This window comes from Aedes albopictus, chromosome 3 (assembly GCF_035046485.1).
Source record: "Aedes albopictus strain Foshan chromosome 3, AalbF5, whole genome shotgun sequence".
In the NCBI taxonomy this organism is placed as follows: Eukaryota; Metazoa; Arthropoda; class Insecta; order Diptera; family Culicidae; genus Aedes; species Aedes albopictus.
The window spans coordinates 201,098,282-201,113,584 of NC_085138.1; the positions used below are offsets into that span (position 1 = coordinate 201,098,282).

At 39.9% G+C, this 15,303-nt stretch overlaps 2 protein-coding genes across 2 annotated transcripts; one reads left to right on the top strand and one right to left on the bottom strand.

Annotated features, from left to right (window-relative positions):
* Positions 1–1,876: 1,876 nt before the first annotated feature.
* LOC109406320 (ribosomal RNA processing protein 1 homolog) lies at positions 1,877–4,596 on the bottom strand. The gene is made up of 3 exons (XM_029863171.2): positions 4,238–4,596; positions 3,944–4,167; positions 1,877–3,619 (listed from the first exon to the last, which is right to left on the bottom strand). The coding sequence occupies exons 1-3, from the start codon at positions 4,494–4,496 to the stop codon at positions 2,012–2,014; spliced, it is 2,091 nt and encodes a 696-aa protein (XP_029719031.2). The 5' UTR covers positions 4,497–4,596; the 3' UTR covers positions 1,877–2,011.
* A 1,403-nt stretch (positions 4,597–5,999) lies between these two features.
* Positions 6,000–7,066, top strand: LOC109404511 (uncharacterized). Its single transcript, XM_019677412.3, has one exon. It carries the CDS (start codon positions 6,175–6,177, stop codon positions 6,976–6,978), a length of 804 nt encoding a protein of 267 aa, XP_019532957.3. The 5' UTR covers positions 6,000–6,174; the 3' UTR covers positions 6,979–7,066.
* The last annotated feature ends 8,237 nt before the right edge of the window (positions 7,067–15,303 follow it).

Consider the following 15,303-nt stretch of genomic DNA (forward strand, 5'->3'; position numbering starts at 1 on the left):
TACTTCACTGATTGCCTCCTATTGACTTGAAATTTTGTACACGGCTAGATACTATACAGAGAAACAGACGTCACACTCTCTTTGCTTCCCATCGATCACCTTTTTAACGGTTGATTCAAATCATCAGTAGTATGTTGATCTACCACTCGCAGCGCTGATATCGTTTTTGCTCCTGTTTGACGTTTGCTCACTACCGCCATCTAGTGGCCGCCCGGCCAAACACAGTACTTTATCATTGGGCGATTACGTTTTTGTGACGATGTTTTTTTAATGAAATTTGTTCTAACCCAAGTAACGTTTTGATGACCAATTAGTCTCGTAGAGGTTTTGAGAACCGTCATAAAACCCTATACATTTTATTTTGGTTTTATGATGGTTTAAATAACCTCTTCTAGTCTATTTGACTAAAAAATGTTACTTGGGAAGTGTTACGTCTGTTTCTCTGTGCTATACGTATCTCATCGCGTTCCAAAAATTGCGTCAATTGGTTCAGAATTGGCTGAGTTATAGCAGAAAAGTGCCCAAAATAGGACCCCTGCCGAGATGGTTCCACTTCCCTAACTATGTTGTTTATGTTGCAAAAAATGGAGAAAACAACAACACTGTTGCCCAAAGTTTTGCTCAAACAGCATCAAATTAGGCAAGGAATCATAATACCCACGCTTTTTGCACCATTTCATTGCAGAAACGGAGAAATGACCTTCTCATCATACTAAAATTTACCTCATTACTACAAATCTAGTACTTCACCGATCTGTCCTATTGGACATTTTCAACTGACTAGAATAGGAGGCAATCAGTGAAGTACTAGATTGAAAGTAGTGAGCTGGATTTTTGTATGGTGAGATGATCAATTCTCCATTTCTGCAATGAAATGATGCAAACAGCGTAGGTTATATGATTTATTGGCTAATTTGATGCTATTTGAGCAAAAGTTTGAATAACTGTGTTGTTGTATTATTTTTTCCTGCAACTTCAGCAACACAGTTATCCAAACTTTTGCTCAAACAGCATCAAATTAGTCAATAAATCATATAACCTACGCTGTTTGCACCATTTCATTGCAGAAATGGAGAATTGATCATCTCACCATACAAAAATCCAGCTCACTACTTTCAATCTAGTACTTCACTGATTGCCTCCTATTAAGTCACTTGCACCGTCTAAACCAGGCATAATTTCCAAGTGTGGCTTGCCACCGTTCGCCGGAGTTCGCTGACAAGCAAACACACAATAACTAAAACGACAACCTGCTGACTGTTTTCGAATGTGGAAGAAGATGAAAAGTGCAAGTCAGGAGCCCTGTCTCAGACCTATTCCGCCCCCTCCCCCCTCCCTCCACGTAGACATTTGTTCATACTAAATTTTCGTTCGCAGACTTTGGCCAGAGCTCCCCCTCCCCCCATCAGAGTCTATGTAGTTTATGAACAGACCCTGATGAGCTGAATTTTTATATGGTGAGAAGATAAATTCTCCCTTTCTACCATGAAACGTCGTCCCTGCTCACTGTAGGTGCGGTCCGAGAGGTAGAATATGCGATCACGGTTCTAGTTAGCAAACTCATGTGTTTCGGAAGAAGCTTTAAAGCTAAAATAGATATAATTTATAGCCTTAGAAAACTTTAACACTCACTGATTTAATCGACAAGGGGATTCACATAAACAACGTCGCGTTTTTATCGGGGAAGAAATACTACAATTTAGACAATCCAGAGGGTGCAGTTTTTTTTAGAAAACAGTCATTTTCAAGCCTTTTGGGAAAATTAACGCAATACGCAACTATAACAACACTTAGAAGAAAATGGACTTAAGAGAGACGACAAGAATCAACCTGAAACATGGCTGTGAGATTATATAACTTTTACACCACACTAAACTCCTATTCGAAATCCTTAATTTAATGTCGTTTCGTAAACTACGAACGAAAAAATGCGAAAACTGTACATTGAACTTTGTAAGTATGTATGACAAAAGGTACTTACGCCTGTGCCCTTAGCTATAAATAAGGGCTCTTACATCGTATCGTTCAGTTTTAGTCCGATCTTCTTCCGGTAGAATGGATTAATCGGACTCGGCATCAGATTCGGCTTGAGGGCTCCCTTAGAAGGTTTTTTGCTGGAATCATACGGTACCTTGGGGGAACTTTTCACCTGCTGGATGTGCTGGTGCAGATCCTGGAAGATGTTCTTGTTGAGCGCAATTTTGACGCGTTTCTTTTCGGATGGTCCATCCGTCTGAGGCGTTACCAGAGAACGTTTCAATTTGGATGATGTGTTCTTCGGTGTGGCGAAAGGGTTTTTTACGAGCGATGGTGATTTTGACTTGCTAGGAGTGGCCGATGCCGAATCTTCTTCGTTGAGTTGTTTGTTAATTTCCTTGAGTTTGGTTTTCCTCGATGGAATAAAGAACTCTGTTTCGCCTTCTTTCAAAGCTTCAGACCATTCGTCGTGCACTTCGAAGGCACCCTTCGGTTTGGTTGTTTGTGACTTTACCTTTGGTGCACTTGGTTTTACTTCTACGACCTTTTTCGGTGAATCTTGCTTCGGTTCTTCTACAACTTTTGTTGGCTTCTTAATGGGTTTCGTCTCTTGTCTTTTTTGTTTGATGGCAGCCAATTTTGCTTCTCTTTTAACCTTAAGTTTTTTAAGCTTTTCTTCTTTTATTTGGGTTTTTGTTATCTTTTTCCTGGTTTTCTTTTTTGAATCGGATTTCACAGCAGGTTTCGGGTTTCCGTCTTCTGGAGTTTCGTCGGTTTCGGTCCAAACATTTGATTCAGTTACCTTTGTATTATTCTCCTTAGCCTGTTGCTTAACCTTTGCCAATTCTTTTCGTTTCTGTTTTCTAGAAACTTTCTCGCCCACCAGTTCCTTCTGGTAATCTTCTAGTTCAGCAATTTGCTCATCAATATTGACAGCATAATCCTTTTTTGCAATGCTTTCCATCGCCTGGACTCCAAGTGGAAAGATGCCTTCGGAGAATTTCTTGTACTGCCTCACCAACATTTTCATCTGCTTTTTGCCCTTCGATGTGACGAAAGGTTTAAAGCGATTGCTTTCAAACATTTCCACAACTTTCAACGGGTCGAACTGAATCTCGTGAATATCGACGTCCACTTGCCCAGCACGAGGATCGTACACCTTCTCTCTGGAATTGCTTCCACCCTCTTCATCATCCTGATCTTCTTCACATTCCTCCTCGCCATCTTCCTGCTCATACTGAACATCGAAGTCGACGTCATCGATATTACCCGTCACAAAGTTGGTTTTCTTCCACAAATCAAACTTTTCCTGATAATCCTGACCAAGCTCCGACTGGTAGAGCAACGGGTGGAATATGCTCGATGTAATGTGCTTAATCAACCGCATATCATTGGTACTGAGCAAACGAAGCGCGTACGTATTCACAATAATGTGCACCACTTCCGGTTCGATTTCGCCCTCGCTAACTTTGGCGATTTCCTCCAGCAGCAGATCGTCAAAATGTTTTGTCAGACCAAATGGGGCCTTGTCTGGGTTGAGGATAGTGTTGTCAATGTGCTTCATTAATTCGCTGACGTTCTCCTGTGGCCACTGGGCTTCGTGCAGCACCTGAAGCATCTGACGAGTGCATCGACGAACGAGCTTAAATGGAACACGAAAAGAATAGATGTTAGCAAGAGAGTTAGTATGTAATGATAGGCGTGCTGCTTCTCAACTAAGCATTCTTTGAGCTCTTCCACAGATCAAATTTAGAGCAAAATTGTATGTTTTGATAGGTGTTCTTTAAAAAAATTATTCTTATTTACTGACATTTTTCGCTTTTTGAGAACTGATGCTCTTTGCGATTCTATAAAATTCCCCAGACAGAATTCTTTTATACAGGAAGCCTATGCATCCTTTTTCACGCAAAGTTTGCTAACACATAGTTTTTAGGGAAATGTTATCTATAGAATCTTATTTACTCACCATCATGAATTTATCCATCCTCCAATGATCAATTCCGAACCACTCGATGCACATCGTTTCCAGGAAAGTTCCAAAATACTGCAACGCTACCGAGAGATCCTCGAAGCATCTAACCAAGGAGGCAATTTCATCGGCCAAACTCTCCTGGACCAGTGGCTTGTCCGACATCCACATACAATAATACAGTCCCTTCCACAGACGAAGAAAATCTGTATCGGTAAACGCTGAAATCGAAAATGCACACCGTTATTGAATTCTACATGGCACCAAGGATAACAAATCCGGAATGTTTACCGAAGGTGCTTCGGCTTCGCGTCGTCAGCCAAATTTTGAGGTTTTTCATAACTTTACGGCGCAGTTTGACATCGTTGCCAGCGAGCGACTTGACGAACTTCAGCTCCTTCGCCACCAGGATGGACTTCTCCTCCGCCTTGGAAAGCGTTTCCATCTGCTTCCGGAAGCTCCGGTTGCCACCTACCGTGGTCTGCTGCATTTCGGAATCGGATTTGCCGGCGGCACGTGGATTCACTTCTATCGCTGCTTTGACCACCATGTTCACCAAACGAAAACACACATGCGAATGAACGATGAGGACGAGGATGAGTTGACAGTTCACGAAAGAAGCTTGGATCAAAACGGATTCGCGGTTGACTTTTGCTTCGTATAAATCACCCCCCGGTGAAACGATTTTTAGAGAAGGTAGGAACAAGAGGATCAGAAATGACATACACGGAACTACAACTTAACCCAAATTAAAGTTGTTTTTACCCAAACTGTACCAATGCTGGTCTTTTGTGGAATTTCTCGAAAAGGGAACGTTCAAAAATTACGTCCAACATTTGGGGGAGGGGGGGGTCTAGAAAAGTGTGACAGTACGTGTATTTGGTATAGGAAAAGTGCGTGACAGAGGGGGGAGGGGGGGTCTAGAAATCCAGAAAAACGATGGACGTAATATTTGAATCTTCCCAAATGCGTCAAACTGCAATAGGCTAGAGATATTCTCAATTTAGTTGAAAATCGGAGTTTTCGACTAGCGAAGTTGGATTTTTCTCCAAATCCATGCGTTTGACCTAACTTTGGAAATGGTGCGCTGTATAGTAAACCTGGTGTGCTATACAGCGCACCACTTCCGAAGTTAGGTCCGACGCATGGATTTGGAGAAAAACCCAACTTCGCCAGTCGAAAATTTCGGGTTTCAACTGCACGGAGAATGCAGTCTTTTTATAACACAGTTCCGCAAAGGGTGAAACCAAATCTACCTATCGAACTGTCAAATCGGCTACCTATCGAGCACGCCAGCAAAATTATGAAAACAAAGTCTGGCGAAGAAGAACAACAATCAAAAGAAGTCGTCTTAGCGTCCAATATTTAGGGGAGAGGGTCTATAAATGTGTGACAGTATTTATGTGTATGAGCCTCTGCACGAATTTGCCCTGTTCTGCTCACTCCCACAGAATATTTCAAAACAGCGCGCGCAGTAAAAGTCACATTTGACTTTTACTGTGCGCGCTGTTTTCAAACTTTCTGTGGGAGTGAACAGTAGGCCAGATTCGTGCAAAGGCTCATTTGAGGCTTACTCTCAGGTGCCAGCCAGAGTGGACGCGTCACGCGGCACGGCGCGGAAATTTGCACGCAAAGGAATAACAATCAATAATAAGGAGCTGTCAAATCGTATGGGAAATCCGCGTCGCGTCGCGTGACGCGTCCACTCTGGCTGGCACCTCACACGAAATTTGACGTTTGAGAGGTGTCGGCACCGCTCAAACTTTAAATTTTCTGTGAGAGTAAGCAGGCCAGCATAAATTCGTGCAGCGGACCATTCAGAGGGGAAAAAATACCTAATGCTTTAATTGGTGTTAGTCAGAGTGGACTACAGACGAGTTTTTGGTCAGGTAAAAATCTGAGACGTATAAAGATAAACGAAAGGTTATCAATCGCATGAATAGTGCTAATTATTTTACCTAAGTAAAATCTGCATAAATAAATTTTCATGTTGATGCGCAGATTTTTTTACGATCAAAATTTTACCTGAAACGGCTAAAATTATGCAAAAGTGTATTTGTCAGACGTCACTCAGTTTAGTTTCACTCACGCAGCAAAGACCCGTGAGTTGTAAGGGCGCAACAAATAAAGCAAAACAATTTCAATTTTTTATGTTTTGTAAAATTATTACTGTTTGAACGTAGTGAACTAGTTATTGTTCCCAAAAAAAATTGTCAAACAAAACAAACATGGATACCAGTGCGGAAAATTTGGACGAAAGCATGCTGGACGTGATCCAAAGGGCAGAAGCCTTCATAACGGCCCACTCGTTCCTGAATCGTGCAGCAGAACGTTCCGCAAGCAACATCTTTGACGCCAGCGATGATTCATTCCGCACTGCATCTGACGAATCTTCGGCGGCAAACGATTCCGGTTTGAACACGTCCGCGGGACCATCCACAAGCGGAGCAAATAACAGCGCTGAAGAGGAAAGTGCGGCGCAAAATGGTTGTCCTGCTGCTGACAGAGGCAACATCGAAGTGCTTAGTGACGATTCACAGGCTACCGTAACGTACGACCTGCATGATCCATCTGCGGAGGATCATTCGCCGTCTGAGGACAATGACGATTGCGTGGTTATCGAGGACCCCCATCAGGTAGTGGTCGATCTGTGTTCCCCCTATCCAGTGGACATGGTTTCCCCCCGAAGCAGACGAGCGCGACGAAGGAGAGCAGACGCCGCTCCAGTCGTGGAATCCATCAGCTTAGACGATACGGTAGCAGAACCGATCTCGCCGAAGAAGCGATTAACCACCACCATTGCTGCCAATTTCATACAACCATCGTCACAACCTTCGCAATCAGCTGCGACCCCGGCCGTTACCTGTCCGATATGTTTGGAATCGATTTTTCACCAGCAAGCTGCTTCTACCGTGTGTGGGCACCTGTTCTGCAACCAATGCATCCGCCAGGAAATTCAAATCCGCAAGAAGTGCCCGATGTGCAAGCGGTCGCTCAAACGGCACCAGGTTCACCCGATTTATTTCAACTAATGTTTATTCTTATAATATTCGTAATCTCTCGAAGACTGTATTATTTTAGTGTATCATATTTTAAATACATGACGAAGTTGATCTTTAAGGATAGCGAAATTTCATAACGATGGATCCGATAAGTAGGTAGTATCACATTTTCCATAATACCCTGATTGTCCATGTGCATTTTTGGCAATATTGAGATTTTGCAGCCCATGACCATGTATCGTAGGGTACTATCATATGGGGAAATAAAAATAGGTAGTTTGTTCCGAAAATTGTTGAAAAAATGCATGGCCGATTTGTAACATTCTTAAATGTGGACGCATAAGCGTCACGTTTCATAGGAAATCCTATGGAACTATAAAATCGCTCTAAAATAAAAAATAGAGCTCAAATTAAAAATTGGTTGATGTTAGAACACGATTCAGCACTTATACTTCATAGTTGAGACAATTTACTTTTTTCGAACTTTGGACGCGATTTTCTCGATTGTCTGTTTTTGCACATGGGACATTTATGCGTCCACCGGCAGATTTGTAGTAATGCACTTTTTCACAATTTCATTCCAGAAACGGAGAACTGACCTTCTCCCTGGCCAAGTTCGCAGGGGTTGACGGTATTAAAGTGAAGGAGTTTCATTTTGATTATTGTAATGTAGTGTTCTTTAGTGAAACATCACCTTTTTAACACTTTAATGCGCCTCCAACGGTTCATCACGAACCGGCTACTGCAGATGGAGTATGGCTGATCATATGCATCAGACATGCTCGATAAACATGGAGGATCCGCCAGGGCTCATTAGAGTCTATTCCCAAGCAATAGTTCCAAGTCGGTCGAATTTAAGAAGGTTTTGATGATCGTTACAAATCCTAATAAAAGTATTGTAGGATTTGTGACAGCTGACAGGTTTTGGAACCTTTTACAGCCAGCTGACTTCAAAATGTTGTTTGGGCTCTATTTCCCACGTTTCTCGGTTGATTTTGATTAGTAATTCATTAATGTCATAGTCGCTTTTTCGAATTTTTAGAATGTTAGTTGGTCATATTTTCTTTAAATAAAGCAATGGGGAACGTTCGGTGTAGTACTAGATTTGTAGTAATGAGCTGAATTTTAGTATGGTGAGAAGGTCCATTTTCCGTTTTTGCAATGAAATGGTGCAAAAAGCGTGGGTATTATGATTCCTTGCCTAATTTGATGCTGTTTGAGCAAAACTTTGGATAACTATGTTGTTTATGTTGCAAGAAATGGAGAAAACAACAACACTGTTGCCCAAAGTTTTGCTCAAATAGCATTAAATTAGGCAAGGAATCATAATACCCACGCTTTTTGCACCATTTCATTGCAGAAACAGAGAATTGACCTTCTCACCATACTAAAATTCAGCTCATTACTACAAATCTAGTACTTCACCGATCTGTCCTATTAAAATCGACCGAAGAATTAATAGTGGGAAGGAGATTTGCAGCACTTAATGGGGCACGTTCGGTGTAGTACTAGAATTGTAGTAATGAGCTGAATTTTAGTATGGTGAGAAGGTCAATTCTCTGTTTCTGCAATGAAATGGTGCAAAAAGCGTGGGTATTATGATTCCTTTCCTAATTTGATGCTGTTTGAGCAAAACTTTGGATAACTATGTTGTTTATGTTGCAAGAAATGGAGAAAACAACAACACTGTTGCCCAAAGTTTTGCTCAAACAGCATCAAATTAGGCAAGGAATCATAATACCCACGCTTTTTGCACCATTTCATTGCAGAAACAGAGAATTGACCTTCTCACCATACTAAAATTCAGCTCATTACTACAAATCTAGTACTTCACCGATATGTCCTATTGTGCTGATAGATTCGAAGCTAACGTGCGAACACTTAAACGCATTGTTGACGTCAATGCGTTCGACGTGACATTTTGGATAAAAACTGACTGCTTTTTATTAACTGAATACGTTACTTGTGTATGACTAGGTTGACATTTCTATGGTACGCTTGAGAAAATGACACGGTTTATCTAGGTAGGACCGATAGGACAATGGGGCACGTTCGGTGTAGTACTAGATTTGTAGTAATGAGCTGAATTTTAGTATGGTGAGAAGGTCAATTCTCTGTTTCTGCAATGAAATGGTGCGAAAAGCGTGGGTATTATGATTCCTTACCTAATAGGACAGATCGGTGAAGTACTAGATTTGTAGTAATGAGCTGAATTTTAGTATGGTGAGAAGTTCAATTCTCTGTTTCTGCAATGAAATGGTGCAAAAAGCGTGGGTATTATGATTCCTTGCCTAATTTAATGCTGTTTGAGCAAAACTTTGGGCAACAGTGTTGTTGTTTTCTCCATTTCTTGCAACATAAACAACATAGTTATCCAAAGTTTTGCTCAAACAGCATCAAATTAGGCAAGGAATCATAATACCCACGCTTTTTGCACCATTTCATTGCAAAAACGGAAAATGGACCTTCTCACCATACTAAAATTCAGCTCATTACTACAAATCTAGTACTACACCGAACGTTCCCCATTTGATGCTGTTTGAGCAAAACTTTGGATAACTATGTTGTTTATGTTGCAAGAAATGGAGAAAATAACAACACTGTTGCCCAAAGTTTTGCTCAAACAGCATCAAACTATGATAGAAATCATAATACCCACGCTTTTTGCACCATTTCATTGCAGGAACGAAGAATGACCTTCTCACCATACTAAAATTCAGCTCATTACTACAAATCTAGTACTTCACCGATCTGTCCTATAGGGTACGTTTGGTGTAGTACTAGATTCGTAGTAATGAGCTGAATTTTTGTATGGTGAGGAGGTCAATTCTCCGTTTCTGCAATGAAATTATTTAAAAAGCGTGGGTATCATAATGGGGCACGTTCGGTGTAGTACTAGATTTGTAGTAATGAGCTGAATTTTAGTATGGTGAGAAGGTCAATTCTCCGTTTCTACAATGAAATGGTGCAAAAAGCGTGGGTATTATGATTCCTTGCCTAATTTGATGCTGTTTGAGCAAAACTTTGGATAACTATGTTGTTTATGTTGCAAGAAATGGAGAAAACAACAACACTGTTGCCCAAAGTTTTGCTCAATCAAACAGCATCAAATTAGGCAAGGAATCATAATACCCAAGCTTTTTGCACCATTTCATTGCAGAAACGGAGAATTGACCTTCTCACCATACTAAAATTCAGCTCATTACTACAAATCTAGTACTTCACCGATTTGTCCTATTGAACGAATTTGAACATTTTTCGTAGTATTTGTAGGGGGAGGAATACATAATAGTTAACAAGCAATCTTTATTATTTTAAAATTTTATTGCAATCAACTGACCAACTTCACGTATTTTTGTTTATCTCTTAGATGACACCAACAGAAAAATATCAGAAGTTCAGTTGCATGTTTCTGTGGGTTTTGGACCGATGACAATTTAAGGACACAAGAGATGAACACAGAGAAGTAGAAAACGATTAGCGAAATCAAGAAAACAATTTGACACAGGATGACTATATTTTAACATACAGGGTTTGATTGATTCGATGAAAAAAAAAACAAACATACGACAACTGACTTAACGAGAAGAGAAACATATTGAACCATACCACAAAATCGAACAAGACGACAAACACAAACCGTGTGACCACAACACTACATAGGCAAATCCTGACTGACTGACCAATTGAAAACTTTCCAACCTTCTACCGTAACTTTCTGAGTCAGTAGGCAACAGTGTCTTAATGGATATCATTTTCCGCGTACGGCTGGCAAACTGCTTCTGAAAGATTACGTACTCTTTTCTATCTTCGGGTCTAGTGTAGAGGTTTCAACTCTATTCAGAGTGCAGCTAGAAACCTAGCAAAAAAAAAAAAAAAAGAAACGGAGAATTGACCTTCTCGCCATACTAAAATTCAGCTCATTACTACAAATCTAGTACTTCACCGATCTGTCCTACCTATACCTTTTTCATCACATCGTTGATTTGGTCTGCCCAGCATAGTCTTCTATTATCATTATTATGAATATTTATTAAAGACACTTTACCACTTATGTGGCATTTGTGTCTGGCAAACGTATTAGCTACATCTTAGTTACATCTAGCCACCTATTGATTTACATTGAATTGTATGGAATTAAATTTCATTATAAATGTCTCAGTCTTTAATGAATTTCAAAGCTTTAGCTTCTCTTTGTGCATCGAATGCTAAGATTTCACCGAGTGATCCGTTGATACCACAGCTTGTTCGTTGTCCGGTGTAGCCTCTACAATCTATGAAGTTGTGTTGGACCGTAAACTGAGTCCCACAGTAGTTGCACACAGGTGGGGGCTTCTGTCCATAGCAAGACCCAAGCCCAAATTGATGACTTTATCGGAAATCTGAATGGGTTCTCCACAGAAGACAAAATCGTTCTGAGAAATAGCATTGGGGTAGTTCTCGCTGAGACCGGTCCCTCTATTTACACTTTGTCTTCAAAAATGTTAAGGGTGGCGATTTTCTGAAAGTCCTCGCTAAAAAAGTAAGGAAAATGCATTTGGTTACTCAAATTGATATAAAATATGTTATGATAGTGCTCTGGAGTGTGGGTCAGTATCAAGTCGTTGCCATCACTATCGTTACTATCGTTTTGATATTGATCGGTCTACAGTGATAGTGACGATGGTGCAAAATCAGTAGTCAACTGACATGACTGATATTTGGCAGCCCTGACAGCAATGCCCGCATCACTGAGAAACAGTCAAAAACGGAAACGAACCTCCGATTTGCCAAAATTTTTCAATTTGCAACCAAATTTTTCAATTTGCAACCAATAGGAGGCAATCAGTGAAATACTAGATTGAAAGTAGTGAGCTGGATTTTTGTATGGTGAGATGATCAATTCTCCATTTCTGCAATGAAATGGTGCAAACAGCGTGGGTTATATGATTTCTTGCCTAATTTGATGCTGGTTGAGCAAAAGTTTAGGTAACTGTGTTGTTGTATTATTTATTTCTTGCAACTTCAACAACACAGTAATCCCAACTTTTGCTCAAACAGCATCAAATTAGGCAAGAAATCATATAACCCACGCTGTTTGCACCATTTCATTGCAGAAATTGAGAATTGATCATCTCACCATACAAAAATCCAGCTCACTACTTTCAATCTAGTACTTCACTGATCGCCTCCTATAGGAAGCAAACAGTGAAGTACTAGATTGAAAGTAGTGAGCTGGATTTTTGTATGGTGAGATGATCAATTCTCAATTTCTGCAATAAAATGGCGCAAACAGCGTGGGTTATATGATTTCTTGCCTAATTTGATGCTGGTTGAGCAAAAGTTTAGGTAACTGTGTTGTTGTATTATCTATTTCTTGCAACTTCAACAACACAGTTACCCAAACTTTTGCTCAAACAGCATTAAATTAGGCAAGAATCCATATAACCCATGCTGTTTGCACCATTTCATTGCAGAACTGGAGAATTGATCATCTCACCATACAAAAATCCTGCTCACTACTTTCAATCTAGTACTTCACTGATTGCTTCCTATTTGCAGCTATCGCACCGCTATCCATCAAAACGGTGCGCCACGTTTGCCCAAGTGAACATTCGCATGAATTTTTCGTTCATTTAACGTCAATGGGGCACGTTCGGTGTAGTACTAGATTTGTAGTAATGAGCTAAATTTTAGTATGGTGAGTAGGTCAATTCTCCGTTTCTGCAATGAAATGGTGCAAAAAGCGTGGGTATTATGATTCCTTGCCTAATTTGATGCTGTTTGAGCAAAACTTTGGATAACTATGTTGTTTATGTTGCAAGAAATGGAGAAAACAACAACACTGTTGTCCAAAGTTTTGCTCAAACAGCATCAAATTAGGCAAGGAATCATAATACCCACGCTTTTTGCACCATTTTATTGCAGAAACGGAGAATTGACCTTCTCACCATACTAAAATTCAGCTCATTACTACAAATCTAGTACTTCACCGATTTGTCCTATTGATGGGTTGTTGACGCCTGTCTGACGTTGCAGTTATCGAATTTTGTTCGCTAAGTGAAACGTAAACATGTTGCAGTTATCGAACGTCTACTGTAGTAGCTCTATCTTTCCTCGTTTCAACAACAATTCGTTTTGAGGTGGTTTTTGGAGAAACTTTCGAGTTATAACGGTTTAAATGAGCCACCATTTGACCAAAATCGAGGGGTCTGCAAAAATTGTTGTGGCTCTAACTAACGGGAGGTCCATCAATTTGAGTAACCAAATGCATTTTCCTTACTTTTTTAGCGAGGACTTTCAGAAAATCGCCACCTTAAACATTTTTGAAGACAAGGTATAAATAGTGGGCCGATCAGCGAGAGTTACTCATTGCCTACCCTACTAAACACAATAGGACGCAATCAGTGAAGTACTAGATTGAAAGTAGTGAGCTGGACTTTTGTATGGTGAGATGATCAAATCTCCATTCCTACAATGAAATGGTGCAAACATAGTGGGTATTATGATTTCATACCTAATTCGATGATGTTTGAGCACAAGTTTAGGTAACTGTGTTGTTGAAGTTGCAAAAAATAAATAATACAACAACACAGTTACCCAAACTTTTGCTCAAACAGCATCAAATTAGTCAAGAAATCATATAACCCACGCTGTTTGCACCATGTCATTGCAGAAATGGAGATCTAATCATCTCACCATATCAAAATCCAGCTCACTACTTATAATATTGTACTTCACCGATTGCTTCCTATTGCCTGGGTTTTCTTAGGGTTCGGTGTAAGCATATTGTATTGTGTCCAAGTTTCAATCGATTTCAGGTCTTGGTTGTTGATATCTACTAGTCTATCCTCGAGTCTATCAACCTGATTGATAGGGCCAGAAACGTAGGTAAATTTGGAGATGATCATTGGCATTTAGCTGATATTTGCATTTCATGACATTCGGTAGACGTTGATAAACAGCTTGTATTTCAAGATTAATGAAAAGGATTAGCAGAAACTAGCCAGTAACCATCATGCAGTCTCAATTTTCAACTACATAAGCTACTAAGTAAGCTCAAGAAAGTGGCAAGAAAGAAGTATAGAATCTGATCATGTTTCAAATTAGTGGCATGAAATAGGTAGAAAAAAAAGTTTTTAAATCGTCCTGCTAGGTACCTATCTGTTGTTTTACCACAACGTTTTACCCTTCTTACACCCATAAGAAGGGTATAAATACTGCTTGGAAAACCGACTTTCGATCCGAGGCCCGCAGGGCCGAGTCACATATACCAATCAACTCAGCTCGACGAATTGAGCAAATGTCTGTATGTGCGTGTGTGTGTATGTGTGTGTGTATGTATGTTACAAAAAAATGTCACTCACGGTTCTCAGCCGTCTGTTGACCGATTTGAGTTCTCTTGGAAGCAAATGAAAGCTACTACATCCTAGTAGAACGCTATTGAATTTTATTTTGATTGGACGTTCGGTTACCGAGATATCTTTCAAAGAGTGCTAGGGAGTAGTACAACTTAATTATTTTAGATATTTTTGACAAAGTGTATCACCATAAATTTCTCAGCCGTCTATCAACCGATTTGGGTTCTTAAGGCCCCAAACGAAAGCTACTACATCCTAGTAGAACGCTATTATTTTTTTTTTTTGATTGGACGTTCGGTTACCGCGATATCTTTCAAAGAGTGCTAGGGAGTAGTACAACTTAATTATTTTAGATATTTTTGACAAAGTGTATCACCATAAATTTCTCAGCCGTCTATCAACCGATTTAGGTTCTTAAGGCCCCAAACGAAAGCTACTACATCCTAGTAGAACGCCATTGATTTTTTTTGATTGGACGTTCGGTTACCGAGATATCTTTCAAAGAGTGCTAGGGAGTAGTACAACTTAATTATTTTAGATATTTTTGACAAAGTGTATCACCATAAAATTCTCAGCCGTCTATCAACCGAACCGGGTTCTTAAGGCTCGAAACGAAAGCTACTGCACCCTAGAAGAACGCTTTTGAATTTCATTCCGATTGGACATTTTGTAACCGAGATATCTTTCGGGGAGTACTTTGGAGTAATACAACTTAACTTTTTAAGAGGTCTTTGACAAAATGCTTCATAATAAATGAATCAGCCGTGTGTCAATCGATTTGAGTTCTCTCAGCATCAAATGAAAGCTACAGCATCCAAGTAGTATGCTATTAAATTTTATGCCGTTTGGACCTTTTTTACGAGATATCTTTCCACGAGTACTAAGGAGTAATGAAATTTACGCTTTTGAGAGATTTTTGATAAAATGTATCATAATACATTTCTCAGCCGTTTGTCAACAGATTTTTTATGGTCATATTTGGTTACACAAGTTAGTTATACATAAAAATGCAATT

Coding starts and splice junctions, on each gene's coding strand:
- LOC109406320 (XM_029863171.2), bottom strand. CDS start 4,496: ATGGTGGTCAAAGCAGCGATAGAAGTGAATCCACGTGCCGCCGGCAAA. Junction 4,168..4,237: donor GCGAAGCCGAAGCACCTTCG/GTAAACATTCCG, acceptor TTTCGATTTCAG/CGTTTACCGATACAGATTTT. Junction 3,620..3,943: donor GGATGGATAAATTCATGATG/GTGAGTAAATAA, acceptor GTTCCATTTAAG/CTCGTTCGTCGATGCACTCG.
- LOC109404511 (XM_019677412.3), top strand. CDS start 6,175: ATGGATACCAGTGCGGAAAATTTGGACGAAAGCATGCTGGACGTGATC.